At 40.3% G+C, this 16,720-nt stretch overlaps 2 protein-coding genes across 2 annotated transcripts in view; one reads left to right on the top strand and one right to left on the bottom strand.

Moving 5' to 3' along the window:
• Positions 1 to 8,594, top strand: part of capn1 (calpain 1) — a 31,259-nt gene extending 22,665 nt beyond the window's left edge. The window contains exons 15-22 of the mRNA XM_088346904.1: positions 3,159 to 3,224; positions 3,300 to 3,357; positions 3,425 to 3,489; positions 5,254 to 5,322; positions 5,399 to 5,477; positions 5,546 to 5,662; positions 5,730 to 5,788; positions 5,854 to 8,594. Coding sequence (XP_088203030.1) covers positions 3,159 to 3,224; positions 3,300 to 3,357; positions 3,425 to 3,489; positions 5,254 to 5,322; positions 5,399 to 5,477; positions 5,546 to 5,662; positions 5,730 to 5,788; positions 5,854 to 5,880 — 540 coding nt within the window. The 3' untranslated portion in view covers positions 5,881 to 8,594. The remainder of the gene's footprint in view (positions 1 to 3,158; positions 3,225 to 3,299; positions 3,358 to 3,424; positions 3,490 to 5,253; positions 5,323 to 5,398; positions 5,478 to 5,545; positions 5,663 to 5,729; positions 5,789 to 5,853) is intronic.
• pnp5a (purine nucleoside phosphorylase 5a) lies at positions 7,766 to 14,855 on the bottom strand. The gene is made up of 6 exons (XM_088346905.1): positions 14,707 to 14,855; positions 12,736 to 12,905; positions 11,318 to 11,421; positions 11,069 to 11,244; positions 9,102 to 9,292; positions 7,766 to 8,950 (listed from the first exon to the last, which is right to left on the bottom strand). Exons 1-6 carry the CDS (start codon positions 14,727 to 14,729, stop codon positions 8,733 to 8,735), a joined length of 882 nt encoding a protein of 293 aa, XP_088203031.1. The 5' UTR covers positions 14,730 to 14,855; the 3' UTR covers positions 7,766 to 8,732.
• Positions 14,856 to 16,720: the final 1,865 nt, after the last annotated feature.

Below are 16,720 nucleotides of genomic sequence, written 5' to 3' on the forward strand. Positions count from 1 at the left end.
AGTCAGAAAATAAATAATAACACTGTTATTGATATAAATAATAACCCTCACTGGATTCTTTACGGAACAAAAGTCAGAAAATCAATCATAACAGTATTGATAAAAATAATTCATAATTACTCTCTTTAGGGGCCGGTCACACAGCCGTTTGCGGCTGAATCACGGCTAAAATTTTGCGTTTTTTTTTTGCCCGTGGTTGCCCGGGATGGAAAATGCGCAAAATTGGCTAACCCGCTGTTCATCGGTGGTATGCCCGCAAAACAGTCGCCGGCGACTGTTCCGCTTCCTCATCGCGTCATTTCTGCGTCATTTTCTCGTGTGGACCACGGGTATAAAAGCTCCCGAGCCGGTGTTGTGCCCAAATCCGACTCCTACGCAACACCCACACCGCCCCACCCCCTCGCGTGACTTTTTCATCCACGTTAACAAACGCATTTTGTAGAATACGATCGCACTTTATTGTTTAAATAAACGCGTTATATAGACTAGGATCTCCCAATTGTTATAATTAGCTCGCTTTATAGTTTTAATAAGCGTTTTATATAGACTACGATTGCTTTCGTTGGAAGCGCAGCAGAATGCGCGTTCACGCGAGGGGGGGAGGATTATATATACGGTGTGCATTACTGTTCGATTACGTTCACAACAATTACAAAGACGGAGTGGATTAAGTTGTATTACATTTCCAACAAATGCAAGACGATGTGGTTTTAGTTGTATGTTCGCCATTACATTCCCTAAAAGTGAGGTAAAGCGAGGTAAAGGTGGTTGTATTAGCGAGGGGATGCAAATCTCGGCACCGGGCTGTTGAAATCATAACCGCACAAGACACAGTCCCGTGAAGATCAAGATTTCAAGCTATGGCATCATTTTTATTTTATTATCTTGAAAAGTAATGCTTAGAAATAAAATTGGATTAAGACGAGATCACTACGCTACAAAGCTTTGGAGCCGGGACTGTTACTCTCAACCAAAAGGCAAAGCTAAGGTCCCAGAATTAAAGCCTTGTTGCGAATGCACCGAAAGATTTATTCGAAATGAAGAGAAACTACGCTGACGGGGATCCATGTTCACCCCCTTGACGTCACGAGCACAAATGACGTGTGCTCGGCAAATCGCGCTGTATATACGCGGAGAAAGGCGTTTGACTGTCACACGCGTAACACGCTAATTTCACGTAATAACACCGCGATACAGGCGCAGAACATGCTATTACCATGCTCCACCCACGATTACCCGCTGAAATTTCCCGTCCTACCCATGTGTAACCACGCCCTGGCCGCGGCCAGAGCACGTCGTTCCGCGTCATTTCCGCGTCATTACTTCGTGTTGACCACGTGTGCGGCACGCGGTTTAACACGTGCTCAAACTTTTGAGCAGGTCAAAAGTTTTGAACGCGGCCAACCACGTGAAAATTTCTGACCGCGAGTAAAGCACTGCTCTATCTCGTCTATATGGCGGTCTCAAAACGTTCAACAGCGGCCAACAGCATCTGCTTAACGGCCAGAATAATCTGGCCGTGGTTCAGCCTCAATACGTTCGTGAAAGGCTGTGTACCCGCGAACTGAAGAATTGAGCAATGCCAAATTTTCTCGCGCTGCCACCCGCGCGCGAATTTCCGACCTCGTGTTAAGCACCGCTGTATCTCGTCTGAATGGCGAGCTCAATGCGTCCAATAGCGTCCGCCTCAAAGGCAGAAATTTCTGGCCGTGATTCAGCCGTAAATGTCTGAGTGACCGGCCCCTTAGGTTCTTCATCAAAAACAGTCTGTAAACATAAACTTTCTGTTGTAACAGGTACACGATCAGTTTAGTTGTCAGAGCGATAGTGGTATAGATGATTTTCAAAAAGTCAGTCGATTTTTATCTCGTTATCACAATATTTTTAGTCACAGTACCAAAGACAAATGTTAATTTTGTTGTGCTCTTACAAAGATAATTAATTCTATTCTATTTTAGGCAATGTAAGTGACAAACGTTGAATATGTGTGGCCATGATTAAAATCATGAATTGACAATGTAAACTATGAACACAATACCAACATAAAATTTACAGTGTATTTATTCATTGTAATTAATTATTTTCCAAGCATTTTAAGTGACAAATTTATTGTCCTTTTAGCATGAAAATGCAACAAAATACACATTCGTCCCTTGTATCATAAGTAGTGACTAAAAATGGTGTGATAATGAGACTAAATCCAATGCCTTTTCATGTGTCATCTATATCACTGGTAGTCCAGTGGTAAGAGTTTGGCGCTTTCACTGTCGCAACCCTGTGTCGAATCCCATTCCAACCCAAAACTTGCACCCAAACTTTGAGGGTAAAAAAAGGACGTCAAAATGCTCTCTGGTATTGTTTGGGGGGCTGGACAAAATGTGGAAGCGGGCTGTAGTTTGGGGACCACCGATGTAGATGATTTGTATGACGGGTTTATAAAGTAAAAAAGTTGCCGATAAAATATTTGAAAGGAAAGAAAGCAATGATTGAGCCTTTAAATTCCAGCAGAGCCCAGCAGATTGACGATTCTACTACCAATTTTGGTGAATGTTCTTGCTTTATTTTTGATTTTACTCTGTTTTTTTTAAGTTTTGATATGTTTTTTTTAAATATTTTTTGAGGGAAAATAACAAAATAACATTTAAAATGAGCAAACAATGTTTTGACATTAAACGGTGTACATTTTATTGCATATCTTAAGGTTTAGCCCGAACAGAGCTCGACCGGGCCTCAAATGACAATCATTATGTTCGGGTTCGGGCCAGTCTTCTCATATAACTTTTTTATTTATCCATCCGTCTTTGTTCTTTGTTTCGTTTTCTTATGTTGCGCGATGGATTCAGTCCCACTCTCACCCAGCGCAGCTGTCTTTTTTCTTGGCACTGTGCGAGAGAGTGGGACTGAATCCATCGTGTGGTGGATAATTAAAAAAAGAAAAAAAAAAAAAACAGTGAGAGTGAAGCCCTCACAAAAAATATGAAATTTGGGGTTTTCTACGAGCATGGTTCCTTAAATCAAGTCAGTTGTTCGCACTCTGGTTCGGTGCGCCTTATAGTCGTGAAAATACAGTAAAACATGATATCAGTTCATATAGGATTGTGTTTTCTTGTTTTTTTCTCGTAACACTGCCGTCTGGGAATCTTTCTTTGCCCCGGCAGAACTATTTGGACGAGAGTCAGATTGAGGCCGGCTTCAAGAGTCTCTTCCGACAGTTGGCCGGTCCGGTAAGTAATCGCTCCTTTTTCCGCTTTTTCTGAGCTCTGACGTGACAAAGACGTTACTGTTGTGTGTTCGTGGAGGACATGGAAATCAGCATCAATGAGCTGCAAACCATCCTAAACCGAATCATCGCCAAGCGTAAGTCCATTTTTGCCGCTTTTTTCGCTCACGTGCTTTGACATCAACACGGTATCCACGGCAACAGACAAAGACCTGAAGACGGACGGTTTCACCAAGGAGGCGTGTCGCAGCATGATCAACCTCATGGATGTATCCTTTCTCCTTTTTTGATTTTCTAAAAACAATTTACAGTAAAAACTCACATTGCTGATCCCTAAAAAAGCTTAAAAATACCAACATCATTAAAGAAATCGAAGGAACCGTGCACTCCAACCTTTGGAAGTTATGAACCCTTGATATTTTTGGAGATGTGCAATCTTGAGAGAGTGCAAACTAACAAAGTCGAGAGTCTCCATATCCATTTTGTCTTTTGTTTTCATACCACTCGACTTTTTCCTTCTCTATTTTTTTGGTAATGTCCAAGGCGTTTTTCTTTTTCTCCAGGCATGGTGTATTTTGAAAATAGTTTTACAAAAAAAAAAAGACAAAAATAAAGCACTCTTTTCCTTTAAATTCTATCACAAATAGTCACAAATATCACAAATAGTTCTCATACTGAGCAAAAATCAGCCAGTCAAGCGAATATGTTCTTTACTATGTTTTAATTTTATTTGGTACACTAAGAAAATAAGAATTAAAATCGGCAAAATGTGCAAAATATATATATATATTTTTTCCATTCTTTTTTTCGCAGTGCAATCTTAAACTGCTTCATCAACTAAAATATGTTGTTAAAGATATTTCACTGTACTACTTCATAAGCGTTTTTCTGGTACTAGTCCATGAAAGTCATGTATCATGTAAATGCAGTTGGCATGCTTCTTTGCAAAGATAAAATTGGGACATTTCCTCCGTCACACTAAATAAGGTCTACTTGAACCTGTAAAACACTGGCTTAAAGGTACAGTGTGTTTGTTTTGCCCGCGAGATGTTGCTATACAGTATTGTGCAGTGCAACCGAAAACAAGTGCTAAAAAGCAGAAGGATTGCAAACTACAGAGACACAGTGACCAAACCACACCATTTTTTTCGCCCAGCTTTTCATTTTGTTTTTTGGCTTGACCCTCGGAGCAAGATGGAGGATAATTATGCCAGCTCCCTCTATATGAGGCTCGTGGTATCTAAAATGAAGACAAATATCTCCAACTTGTATTTTTTTCAAACATATATCCATATGATGGTTAATTTATTTTTGCTTATTATTCAACTCAAAATAGTTTTTATCTGCACTATAAGGCACAACCCCTAAAAATAGTCTTTTGTCATATTTTTTTTCATTTATAAGGCGCACTGCAATATAAGCCGCATGGAATTGAAACCACAGTAAGATCTACCACATTTATTGCTTTTATTTTTTTTATATGTATTTTTTTTTACTGAAACAAGAACTCATTGTTTGGATATGCGTATACTTGAGGTTTTACGGTACGTATGATTATTTATATGTAAATGAACCGGATGTCATTTTAAAAGGCATTCGATTTTTTCTTATCACACTATGTTTAGTCACGGTGCCAGAAACTAATGTTAAAGATTGGAGAAACAGAAAGTTGTCCTGAAAGATATGAATAAATGCAAAATATAAGATGAGGGAAACAACTGTATCTGATGATGAAGCGGACTTAGCGTTTATTTCTATCTCTCAGGACGACTTTCAGTTTTCTCCATCCAACATTCCTCTCCGGTACTGTGAGTAAAAATAATATAATAGTTATTCCCGTTGCATGCAACGTGTACCGTTTCGATCGATCAATCATTGCACAAATACAGTGGTAAACTGCACAAACCTCGAGCCAATTTGGGTTTTTAGGTGTGCCTTAGTATTTTAGTTTTTTTTTTTTTACATTAGGGGCACCAATTAATAAACACTGTCCTTTAAAGTCTTGCGTCAGTTTTTCCTCAATAACTTTGTAGACGGATGGCAGCGGGAAACTGGGCCTGGTCGAGTTCCATGTACTCTGGGAGAAAATCAAGCGCTATCTGGTAACCGTACTTGGCAGTTTATTACACGCACTTAGTTTATTCTGGAATGCCATCAACTCTCCCTGCTGTTGAACAGACAATATTCAGGAACTATGACCTGGACAAGTCAGGAAGCATGAGCTCCTACGAGATGAGAATGGCGCTTGAGTCAGCAGGTACTTTACGTTGCCGTACGCAAGCTAACTTTTGACGCACGGGCTAATATTTTCGCCCTTCTCTACAGGCTTCAAGCTGACCAATCACCTGTTCCAGCTCATCATCCTAAGATACACCGAAGAAGATATGGCGGTCGACTTTGACAATTTCGTCACGTGTCTGGTCCGTCTGGAGTCCATGTTCAGTGAGTATTGACTTTAACCGTTCTTTCTTGTCTACCTTCGGATTGACCTTTCTTCTTGTCCGGACAGAAACGTTCAATATTATGGACACTGACGCAGATGGCTTCATCTCACTCAACTTCTCCCAGGTAACCGTGAATCAAATTCTTTCTAGCCGATTCCTTATGCGTAAGCACTTCCTGTTTTTTCGCAGTGGCTCTCCCTCACCATGTTCGCCTAGACGCCGGCGGGCGGTGTTTCTGGTGCCTTTATCACCGTTTCGTCGTGCTGGAAGTTTGCTGAGAACGTAATAAGTTGCCAAAAGGGCACTTCAAAAATTCCTCTTTGTCATACTAACGGCTTCCCATTAGCACTGTGAAAACCCCGAACATTACTGCATATCGTCTCTGTCATGTAAAAAAAACACTCATCTCCAAATTATTTTACTGTTATGATTAGCTACTTGGGGCTTGGTACTTCATGGGTTCAATTAATTTTATAATCCACAATCCATTATCCCTGATTGAGTATACCTGAAAGCACATTTTAGTTATGGCTGGCGGCCTTTTTTTGACGTTCTGTCCACTTAAACTGGTGCGGCTGCGATCCATTATATTTGAATCACATACAGTATTGCTTCGAGCAGGTACAGGCAGTACACTTTTGTTGGGTCTTGCAGCTCTTTATTTGCCATCAGTGTATTTCTGCCTAAAATTAAGTGCACTCATGTGGCTGGTATCCATTATCCCAGTCCCATTTTGCTTGTCAGGAGGAGTGCCATTCTGGCCTACTTAAAATGAAATATATTGTTGGTGCCGCGATCCAATATCTCTGATCGAGTATTGCTAAGAGTGTGGGCCGAGAGAGCAGATTTGCTTGGAAGCTCTTTTTTTCATGTTCTTTCCAGCGAAAATAAACAGCAACTGCCCGACCGCGATCCATTAACCCCAGTCGACTATCCCGGAGAGAGGGGGGAGAGAGATTTGTGTCATGCGCGGCATCTCTTATTTATCCTGTTCCTTGCCCTGTTTACAAAAAGCAAGCATGTGGCCGCATCCATTATCTCTGGTCGACTATTGTTGCGATCAGGGGTCGGCAGAGCGCATGTTAAAAATGAAAGGGTTTACCCTGTGGGTTTTTTGCATAGGGGGCTTGTTCCCATTATCAGCCATATAAATATGAACCAGTTATCTGTTATTACAGAGGATTACCAACACTGGCACTGGTGTTAGCAATTAGCTTTGCCAACATGCCTGTTAGCACTATTATTTAAACACTTTTATTCTCCCGAAAAATTAGTTTTGGAGAATTAGTTCCAATGCAATTACTCCAATCGTGGCAAATTTACAAAATAATTACCTGTTTTTTGACTCCTCAATAAACTAATGAGGAACAATTAATATCGTTAACAAAAAATAAACAAATTACGGAGACAATTTCTTGCAGATGACAGCGACGATATGATGTATACAATTGTCCCTAAAATTGGACTTAAAAAAAACCCCACTGACTGAAAGTTAGTGAAAATTCAGGGTGAACTAATTTTTCACTACAAATTAAAGAAAAAAATATATTCAATTTAGAAAAGAACTATAAGTTATCCTGAAATGCCACCCTTAAAAATCTTAGTTGCAAATATTTTTGCTAATACGCTGAATTAAAAATGTTAATTGTGGCATATTAAGACATACAATTTTTGTTTAATTAATGATAAAAAGGGAAAATGTGAATATGCTTGTAATGTTTTTATAAAAGGGCAACTTGCAGCCAAAATGAGAAAACCACTTGCCAGGACTATATCCACCATTTTTTAGTAGGTCACATTGAGTATTTGGATGTTAATTTTACCTTTTATAACCGCCATCTTTATGGACCGAAATGGAATGCCATTACTCACATTTTTGTACAATTATGCCATTGTGCTTCAGGCCAAGCCTAGACAAACATGGCTACAGGGGAGATGGGTGCAGACACTTTGAAATATGAATTTTGTGCCAAACTGATTGCCACTTTTGAGCACATCTGATGCTGTGCATGTGTTTCTTTTTTTAATGATGGAACAGAGTAACACTTTTGTTACAACTTCCTGTTTACACGCATGGTAAAAGCCAATCAAAGTCACACTGTTTAGAAATAAATAAACTTTTATTAACAATACAAAAAACAGCTTGGCTTGAATCATTTTTCTACATTTTGATCAAATACAGAGCTCACATCCAAATAGTTTAAAACAAGGAACAGGAATGTTAGATCTTGGAATTGTTATAATTTGCCATTCTGATGGGTGGACCCAAATGCAGGGAAACAGAACCAGAAGCTAGGGTGCTTGAAAAAAATAATAGTTTTCATTTGAAAAATTCCAACCAAAGTAACAAACAAGTGGTCAATAATAAACAAACTTAGATCTACCCCCAAACAAACAAAAGAAAAAAAACCTGACATGGAAATGCAAGATGATGACCCAACCACCAAAGGACCCAGTGGGAAGATTCCAAGTCCCCGGTCGTGAAAAGAAGGTCCTATCGGCCACTTCTTGTCCCTGTTCCAGTGGGGAAGGACAAGGATCCTTGGCCACCCCCAACCCCTGAATTGACGGCAAGAAGAAGGTCCCTTTCATTGTCTGGTTCTGGTACCTGTTCCTGCCGGGATGGACGAGGACCTTTTGTACCCCCAGTCCCCGCAGTAAGAAGAACCCTTGGACACCCTTATCTCATGTAATGGCAGCGAGAAGTAGGTCCCTCTGCTGTGTTTGGGATCGGGTCATTGTCTTTCATTCCCGAGTCAGGTCTGGCTTTTTGTTGTCGTTTCCTAATTTGGCTAGTTTTTAAATTGTTTTTCAATGACTAGTTTGGTACTTTGGTTTGGTTTCAGATCAGAGGATGGTGTAATTGTGCCCTGTGCAGTTCTTTGAGGCATTGTGTGATTAAGGGCTATACAAATAAATGTGACTTGACTTGACTACTTCGTTGATGATTTTTTTCCTTTTACGATTATCTTTTTTCGAGCACCTTTACTGCATTTGCGCCCACACATCAAAATGTAACAGGAACGTTGAGGAACGTACAATTGACCTATGGCGCGAGGTGAGAAGACTTAGGCGTTGTTGTCGTTGTGCTCCATCCGGCTAACCATGGTGATGAAGAGCTTCTCCACTTGCTCTGCTCTCTGTTTGCCGGTCTGGAGGACCTCCTCGTGATTAGCCTTCTCCTCGCTGTCGTAGTCCATCACCGACTGGTTGGTGATCAGCGACAGGGCGAAGACACGCATACCGCAGTGGCGGGCCACGATTACTTCGTGGACTGTGCTCATGCCTGGCGGGGAGCAGGAGAAGTCAGCTCCAAGGTCATGTGAATTATGAGGCTGGAACTATTTGTACATGTAAAACCTTTCCAAGATTCAACGTGAAGTTTTAAGGGACCCGACTGTCCTCATATTCCCCCCCAATACTCATGCGCTACTCACCGACAGCATCGGCGCCCAGTTTGTGCATCATCCTACACTCGGCGATGGTCTCAAAGGAAGGCCCGCCCAGCACGCAATAGACCCCCTCCCTCAGGAAGTCCCCGAAACCCAGTTCTTGCCCCACGTCCGCGGCCAGCTGTCTTAGGTCTCGATCGTAAGCATCAGACATGCATGGGAAGCGCACGCCGAACCTGAGGAAAGTTGCAGATGTATCGCTCAGCCTTCATACTTAGGACATATGGGGTTTCAAAATTCTGTCTATATACATATAAAACGACGTTCCACAAATGTTTAACGATGTCATGCGGCGTTCGTGTTGCACGTCATTGCTGTGTGCATGTCAAGTATCATTGCTTGTGTCAATGTCAGCTGCCATTGTTTAAGTGCACATGTGCACTATCCAGGTTTACGCAGATGCTTGAAAAGTATTAAAAGGCATTGAATTCATTATTTTAGAAATAAGGCCTTAATCGGCATTGAAATGTCTTAAAACCCAATATTCGAAAGTCTTAAAATGTGAACACATTACTAAGATTTATATTTGCTTTAACTAAAAAGATTTAGTAACCTTCATTAAATGTCTTTGAGGATCTGTGAAGTACTGTAAACATTCTTTTTTTTCCATGTCTAAAGCTTTGGAATTTTTTTTAGCTAGAAAGTTTTACAGAGGGCAGCATGGCGGCGCAGTAGTTAGCGCGTGTGCGGCACAGTTCTGAGGTCGTGGGAACCTCCTGCGTGGGTTTAAATCCAGCTTCCGGCCTTACTGTGCGGAGTTTGTATGTTCTCCCCGTGCTTGCGTGAGTTTCCTCCGGGCACTCAGGTTTCCTCCCACATTCCAAAGACATGCATTTCAGGTGAATTGGCCGGTCCAAATTGTCCTTAGGTGTGACTGAGCGAGTGAGTTGTCTGTCCCCGTGTGCCCTGCGATTGGCTGGCAACCAGTTTAGGTTGTCCCCTGCCCACTGCCCGATGATTGCTGGGATGGGCTCCAGCACCCCCACGACCCTACTGAGGATAAGCGGCGCAGCGAATGAGATGAGAAAGTTTTACACTGGACTGTTTTTTTGTTTGGTGCCAAAATTCTGATAATATATAAATAGACGTCTAGTGGGATGTCAGCAGCTTTTGTACATGTGCACGCGGAATGTGTACTACAGATTAGATAATTGCCAAAATTCTGTCTATGTATAAAATGACGTTCCATTAGCGTCAAATTTCTTAGGAAATGTAAGGTGATGATGTTGTGTGATGTCCGTGAGTATTGCATGATATTTCTGTGTGCATATGTCGAGGGTCGTTCCACATGTTGATGTCATCTGCCATTATGTATGTGCTCATGTGCTATGGCATTCTATTAGTGCCAAAATTCTAATTATGTATATGTTAGATAGATTTTGAAATACGTTTAGTTTGACATGTCATGCAGCATTCATCATTGTTACTGTGTGCATATGTTAGGTGATGTCAACTGCCTTTGTGCATGTGCACGTGTATCATGTACAATAGGGATCCAACAGTAACGAAATTCTGCCTATGTATAAAATGATGCTCCAGTAGTGCCAAAAATCAGTCAATGTGTAGTTTGACGATTCATACAGCACCTGTAAGTGTTTCGTGTTGTTGCTGTGTGCATATAGCAAGTGTACTCGCTTGTGTCAATATTAACTTTTGTTCTCTGTGTGCAAGTTATGTGAAGTCAGCACAAACATGTACCACATCCATACATATAATGAACGTTAACATCAGCATACGCAACGACACTTGACATATGCACACAGCATCGACATGCAACACTAACAGACACCGCATGACACTACACGTTGTCAGAATTTTGGCCCTGGAGGAAACCTGTGGTACGCATTACACATGTACATAAGCAACGCCACTTAACATATGCGCACAGCAAGTCATGTCACATGCCCAGACCACATTTGCCAAAAATGGAGGCCCATATTTAGGTATCCTACCTTTCATCGTTGAGTCCGGCCAGCGGGTTGTTCCCGGCAAAGCCTGGCATGTTGATGTGATCTTTCATGATCATGATGTCGCCCACTTTGTAGTCCTGATTGAGGCCACCGGCCGCGTTGGTCAGCATCACCGTCTCCACGCCCAGCAACTTGAAGATGCGCATGGGCAGCGTGATCTGGACATATCACAAAGTTCTCCGTCTTCTTGCCAACTGATAAATGCTGACAATTGATGCCAAATTACGCTACCTTCTGGATGGGGTAACCCTCATAAAGGTGAAAGCGGCCCTGCATGCACACGCACGATCTCCCCTTCAGCGTTCCGAAAACCAGACGCCCGGCGTGTCCGTGAACTGCAAAAGACCAAAGGGGGAGTCAGCCAAATGGCAGACTGCAAACAGTTTTTCTTCTTCTTCCGTGTGTTTGTTTTGTTCCCAGGTAAAGACAAGGTAGGTAATTAATTAAGGCTGGAACCAATTTGCAGTCCATTCAGACGTTCTTTTTACAGAATATTCTGGACACAAACCAGTCCAGATGTCTCCAACATGGGGTCTGCAGGCACCAAGTAGACCCCTAAGAACACCAGAATAGCCTGCGGACAGGTTTTAAAAATAGCGCGCCAATAGTTGGTCATTGTAATATTCCAGTGGTATGATGTTTTCATGGTTTATTGAGCCTATGTTACAATCAGTAACAAAAACTAGTCTTCAGCTTCAAAAAGGTGACCCCTGCTGTAGGTAGGTCTGGAGTACACAGAGGAAAATTGCTTACCAGGTTCTTATCCTAATCAAAGGGCGGAGTTAAAACAAAACTGAAAAGAGGATATTTCTCACTAACCGAAAATAAGTCCTTATCTAGTAAGTGCATCTAAACTGGCTACAACAAGTTCTAAGGTAGCTAAGTTCTACCTTAGGCTACAAAATAAAACACAACTAGAATCATGGAAAAACAGGATAATCACAACTATGGAATATAAATCAGGAGTGTCATTTTAGCTCGATGGCCACATGTTAAAAAAAACTGATGGGGACGTACTGGCAGATGAAAAAGCGAGAGAAAGAGAGAAAAGGATGAAAAAAGAATGAAAGGGAGAGAAAGAAATACAGAATGACAAATAGAGATAGAAAAAAAGTGAGAAAGAAATATAGATGGTGCGAAAAAGAGAACGAAAAAATAGAAGGTGAGAAAAAGAAAAAGATGGGTAAAAAGAGAGAAAGACAAAGAGAAAAAAACGGTGAGAGAGACGTGCGGAACAGAAAGACAGAAAAAGTAAGAGTGAAAGAAAGCAGAAAGTTGGTGGGAAAGAGGAAGAGAGAAAAAGAAACAGATAGGAAATAGAGAGAGATGCTGAGAGAGAGAAAAATATAAATAGATAAACAATTACAAAGGAAGAAAGTAAGAGAAAGAAAAAAAAACAGACAGAAAAAAAGAAAGAGAAAGAAATACAGTTCCAATTGCTTTGTGAGTGGGGAATTCAAGTGAACATATTTTAAGCCGCAGCTCTTTTTTCTCTTGCGCTTCTCAGTGTTGTCTCGGAGGCCGGATTTAATCCCTCAGTGGGCCTGGACCGGCCCGCGAGTCGCATGTTTGACACCCCAGATATAGATGACATACGTTCCTAACTAAATCCAGACAGTGACATATTTCAACATTGTAGCTTGACTCACCGGTGCTTTGAGGGAAGTTGGGAATGTCCCTGTAGGCGAAGACCACCTGATCCTTCAACATTTGCGCCAAACCGCCGAGACCCGAACCACAAACGATGCCGATAGAAGGACGCATATCCGTCTGAGCCAGCAGCCAATCAGCTGTGGCCTTGCAGTCCTCGTACGTGTAGCTGGGAAAAAGAAAGATAAAAGGGACAGTGTGTGTGATTAGACCACGAGATCTCGCTGTTTTATATGGTACAACACAAAACATTTGCTAAAAAGGAGGATTACAAACTGTGGAGATTCAAAGCGACTAATAAGCACCATTTTTTTTTAATTGAGGGTTTTTTTTTTGTCTTTTTGAGTAGCAGCAAGATGGCTCACATTTATGTCACATCCCTCTGAGCGAGGCTCACATTGTGTCAAATAATTGCAAATGTCTCGAACTATGAGTATTTTAAATAATGCGCGTTATGTGATAGTTTGTGTATTTTTGCTTATGATCTAGTTTAACACTGTTTTTTTAATGAATTATTTTTTACCACTAGGAGGCACTAAATACTACTCAGTGAATATTAAACCATGTCTTTTAAGTAAAGGTAACTTTTTCTTATTAATTAATGAAGCTCTTTTTGTTACTAGGATTCGCTAAAAATGACACCCTGTCCCTTTAAATTGATGTACTTTTTTACACACTGTCCATTGATGTATGTGTAACTTTTTTTTTTTTACCTTTAGGATGCGCTAGATATTACACGCTGTCCCTTTAAGCGCGCGTAACTATTCTATTTTCTTGAATTAAGTCAGTATTTCTTAACCCTAGAGGCACAAAATATTACACATTGTCCTTTTAAGGTTGTATGAAAAAATATTTTTACCTTTCGGAGGTGCTAAATATTACAAACTGTCTCTTTGAATGGATGTCACTATTTTTTTAGATGACTGAAGCTTTATCAACACTAGGGGCCGCTAATTATTATATACGTTCCTTTAAGTATGCGTAATTTAAATTAGATATGTTTTTTCCCACCAGGAGGCACAAATATTACGCACTGTGCTTTTAAGTACGCGTATATTATTATATATATTTTTAATGAAATATGTTTTTCAACACTAGGAGGCACCAATATTGTAAACTGTCCCTATTAATACGGGTAAATGATTTTTACAAACAAGTTTTTAACGTGTAAATATTTTTTATTAATTACGTTTTTTTTACGGCTAGGTGGTGCTGAATATTAGACACTGTCCCTTTCAGTACGGGTAACTGTTTTCTATTAACGAGTTACGTTTTTAACACTCTTTTTAAACTTCAGAAGTGCGAAAAATTACACACTGTCCCTTTAAGTACTTAAAATATTTTTTCTTAATTACGTTCTTTTGTTTTGTTTTTACCGCAAGATGACACTGAATATTACACACTGTCCCTTTTAGTACGAGTAACTGTTTTTTTCTCAAGTTACGTTTTTAATTGATACATTCTTTATAACCTTTAGATGTGCTGAAAATGACAGACTGCCCCTTTAAGTGCGTGTAAATATCTTTTCTTAATAACGTTTTTTCAACCTCTAGGTGGCGCTGAATTCAGTTTTACAAATTGTCCTTTTCAGTACGAGTAAGAAAATTAATAAACGAATGATGGTGGTCGCTAAATATTAGATAGATAGATAGATAGATAGATAGATAGATAGATAGATAGATAGATAGATAGATAGATAGATAGATAGATAGATAGATAGATAGATAGATACTTTGTTCATCCCCGAAGGGAAATTCACATTTCCAGCAGCATCCCTGAGCTGAGAACAATCGAGAACAATCGAAAATTAAACAGTGTAAACGTGATTATTTTTAATGAACTACTTTTTTCTACCACTAAAAGACGCTAAATATTAAACAGTAGTTCTTTGATTACTTGTACAAAAATTAGATCAGATTTCTAATTCATTCTTAAAATGCAAACATTTTATTTGAATACATCAATCTTACCTGGTTTTGTCCTCGGTATACATGATATCGCAGTATTCACAAAAGCAAAATAGATTGAAAGGGAAAAAAGAGTAGGTTATGTCACGTTACTTGATATTTCTCTGCTTTCCCCCCACGAGTGCGTGGATTTATAAAGCAGGAATGACGCACATGCCAAAAACTGTTCATTGGTTCATAAATGGACTCACTCACCCGCCCCTAAACTTCACATCTGTTTTTGTTTTTTCCCCGGGTATCTTATGACATCTTCGTTCTGTGATTCATCAATAATTGTCTTTTTAAAAGGACGTTATGTATTTTAGCAACTCCTTGTGGATAAAAAAAAAAACTTACATTTTCTTTATTTAAAAAAAACAAAAGATATTGTTCTGGATAATGAGAAAAAATGCATGCACATGCCATTTTAAAAAAAATACTGAAGAAATTTGTGTTGATTTTATATAATATGAGGCTCACCTAGAGGATATTCACGTGGTTGTAAGCCATCTTACTGCTAATCTTCTTTTTTATCTTATCTTTTTTTCCTAAAGTCTTTTCTGTTCCACCTTGTCTAATCTGCTTGTAAACAATGTCCACCCAAAAGCCAGAAATCCCGTGAAGGGCTGGGCAAAAAACAAAAAGAAAAATGTGTGGTTCGGTCACTTTACAGTTTTTGTATTCTTCCTTGTGCATTGAAGCGCAAATTTTTAGTTGCACTACACAATACAGCGATGTCTGGTGGTCAAATTTTACTCAGCGTCTGTCGATACGGGATTGGGGATAATGGATCGCAGTCGCCGCACGAGTGCAGTTCATTTTAAGGGGAAATACAATTACGGCAACTAAAAAAAGCGACGGGGCCCAACAAATTAGCGCTCTGCCTGTCTAAGCTTTCAGTAATATGCAATCAAGGATAATGGATCATAGCCACAAAAGTGCAGTTCACAATTGGGTAGAGGGAATGGCAAAATAGAGCCTCTTGGCTTTGAAAAGAATGCGCTCTGCCAGTCCACTCGCAGCAATATGCAATCAGGGATAATGGATCTGCAGGTCAAAGAGGTGGTTGCCAGAGTGAGCGGAGTCTCTCTAGACCATCGGCAGACTCAAGAGAGCAGCCCACGACTTTCTAGATTTTGTTAGGTTTCCTTTTTGGTTTATCTTTGACTTGGTCAATCCAAAATCCTGGAATTGAGATACGATTTTGTGTTATTATAATTGGGCTGTCAGGCAGAGAGCACCCATGATTTTCTGGGATGTGGTGATGATTCTGTGTTTTTGACAAATTTGGGCACTTTCTATTTTCAGATAACTTTCAGACATACTCACCTTTTGACATTAAAAAGGGATAGATGTTATTGTGCACCCTATTTTGATGCAGGAAACACAATCCGTATCCAGAATTTTAATAACTGAACCACATGTGCTTATTCCACACCAGAAGTGTCAAACTTTTATTTAAAGGAAGTCGTTGGAGCCGTTTATCCACGCACAAAGACTTCGTCTCGCTCCAAAATAAAGCAACCATAGACTAAAATGATCGATTTCTGCAATTCCCTCCTCCAGGGTTTTACCTCAAAAGTCCCTGCATAAACTTCAGCTGGTCCATAACTCTGCTGCACGTATCATAACCCAAACCCCCTCTCACCATTACATCATCCCTATCCTTCAGCAACTCCACTGGCTCCCAATCAACCATAATAAAACCTACAAAATCCTGCATGGCCATTCATAACCTTGCCCCTCCCTATCTCTCCGACCTCCTTCACACTGCCACACTATCCCGCACCCTCAGATCATCTTCCTCCCTCTATTTCACTATACCCCCTGCCTGCCTCAGCTTTCAGCCGCTCTGCCCCCCAGCTCTGGAACTCATTGCCGCCTGACCTCCAAAATTCTGCGACCCTGTCCACCTTCAAATCCGGACTCAAAACTCACCTCTTCAGGCTTGCCTATTCTTGACCATCTGCCTCACACACGGTCCCTTTTAACTATTATGTGTTTTATTGACTATATATTAATTGTTTGTTTTACTCTT

The sequence above is a fragment of the Urocampus carinirostris genome, chromosome 11 (assembly GCF_059441175.1).
Source record: "Urocampus carinirostris isolate Australia breed hairy pipefish chromosome 11, RoL_Ucar_1.0, whole genome shotgun sequence".
Classification (NCBI taxonomy): domain Eukaryota; kingdom Metazoa; phylum Chordata; class Actinopteri; order Syngnathiformes; family Syngnathidae; genus Urocampus; species Urocampus carinirostris.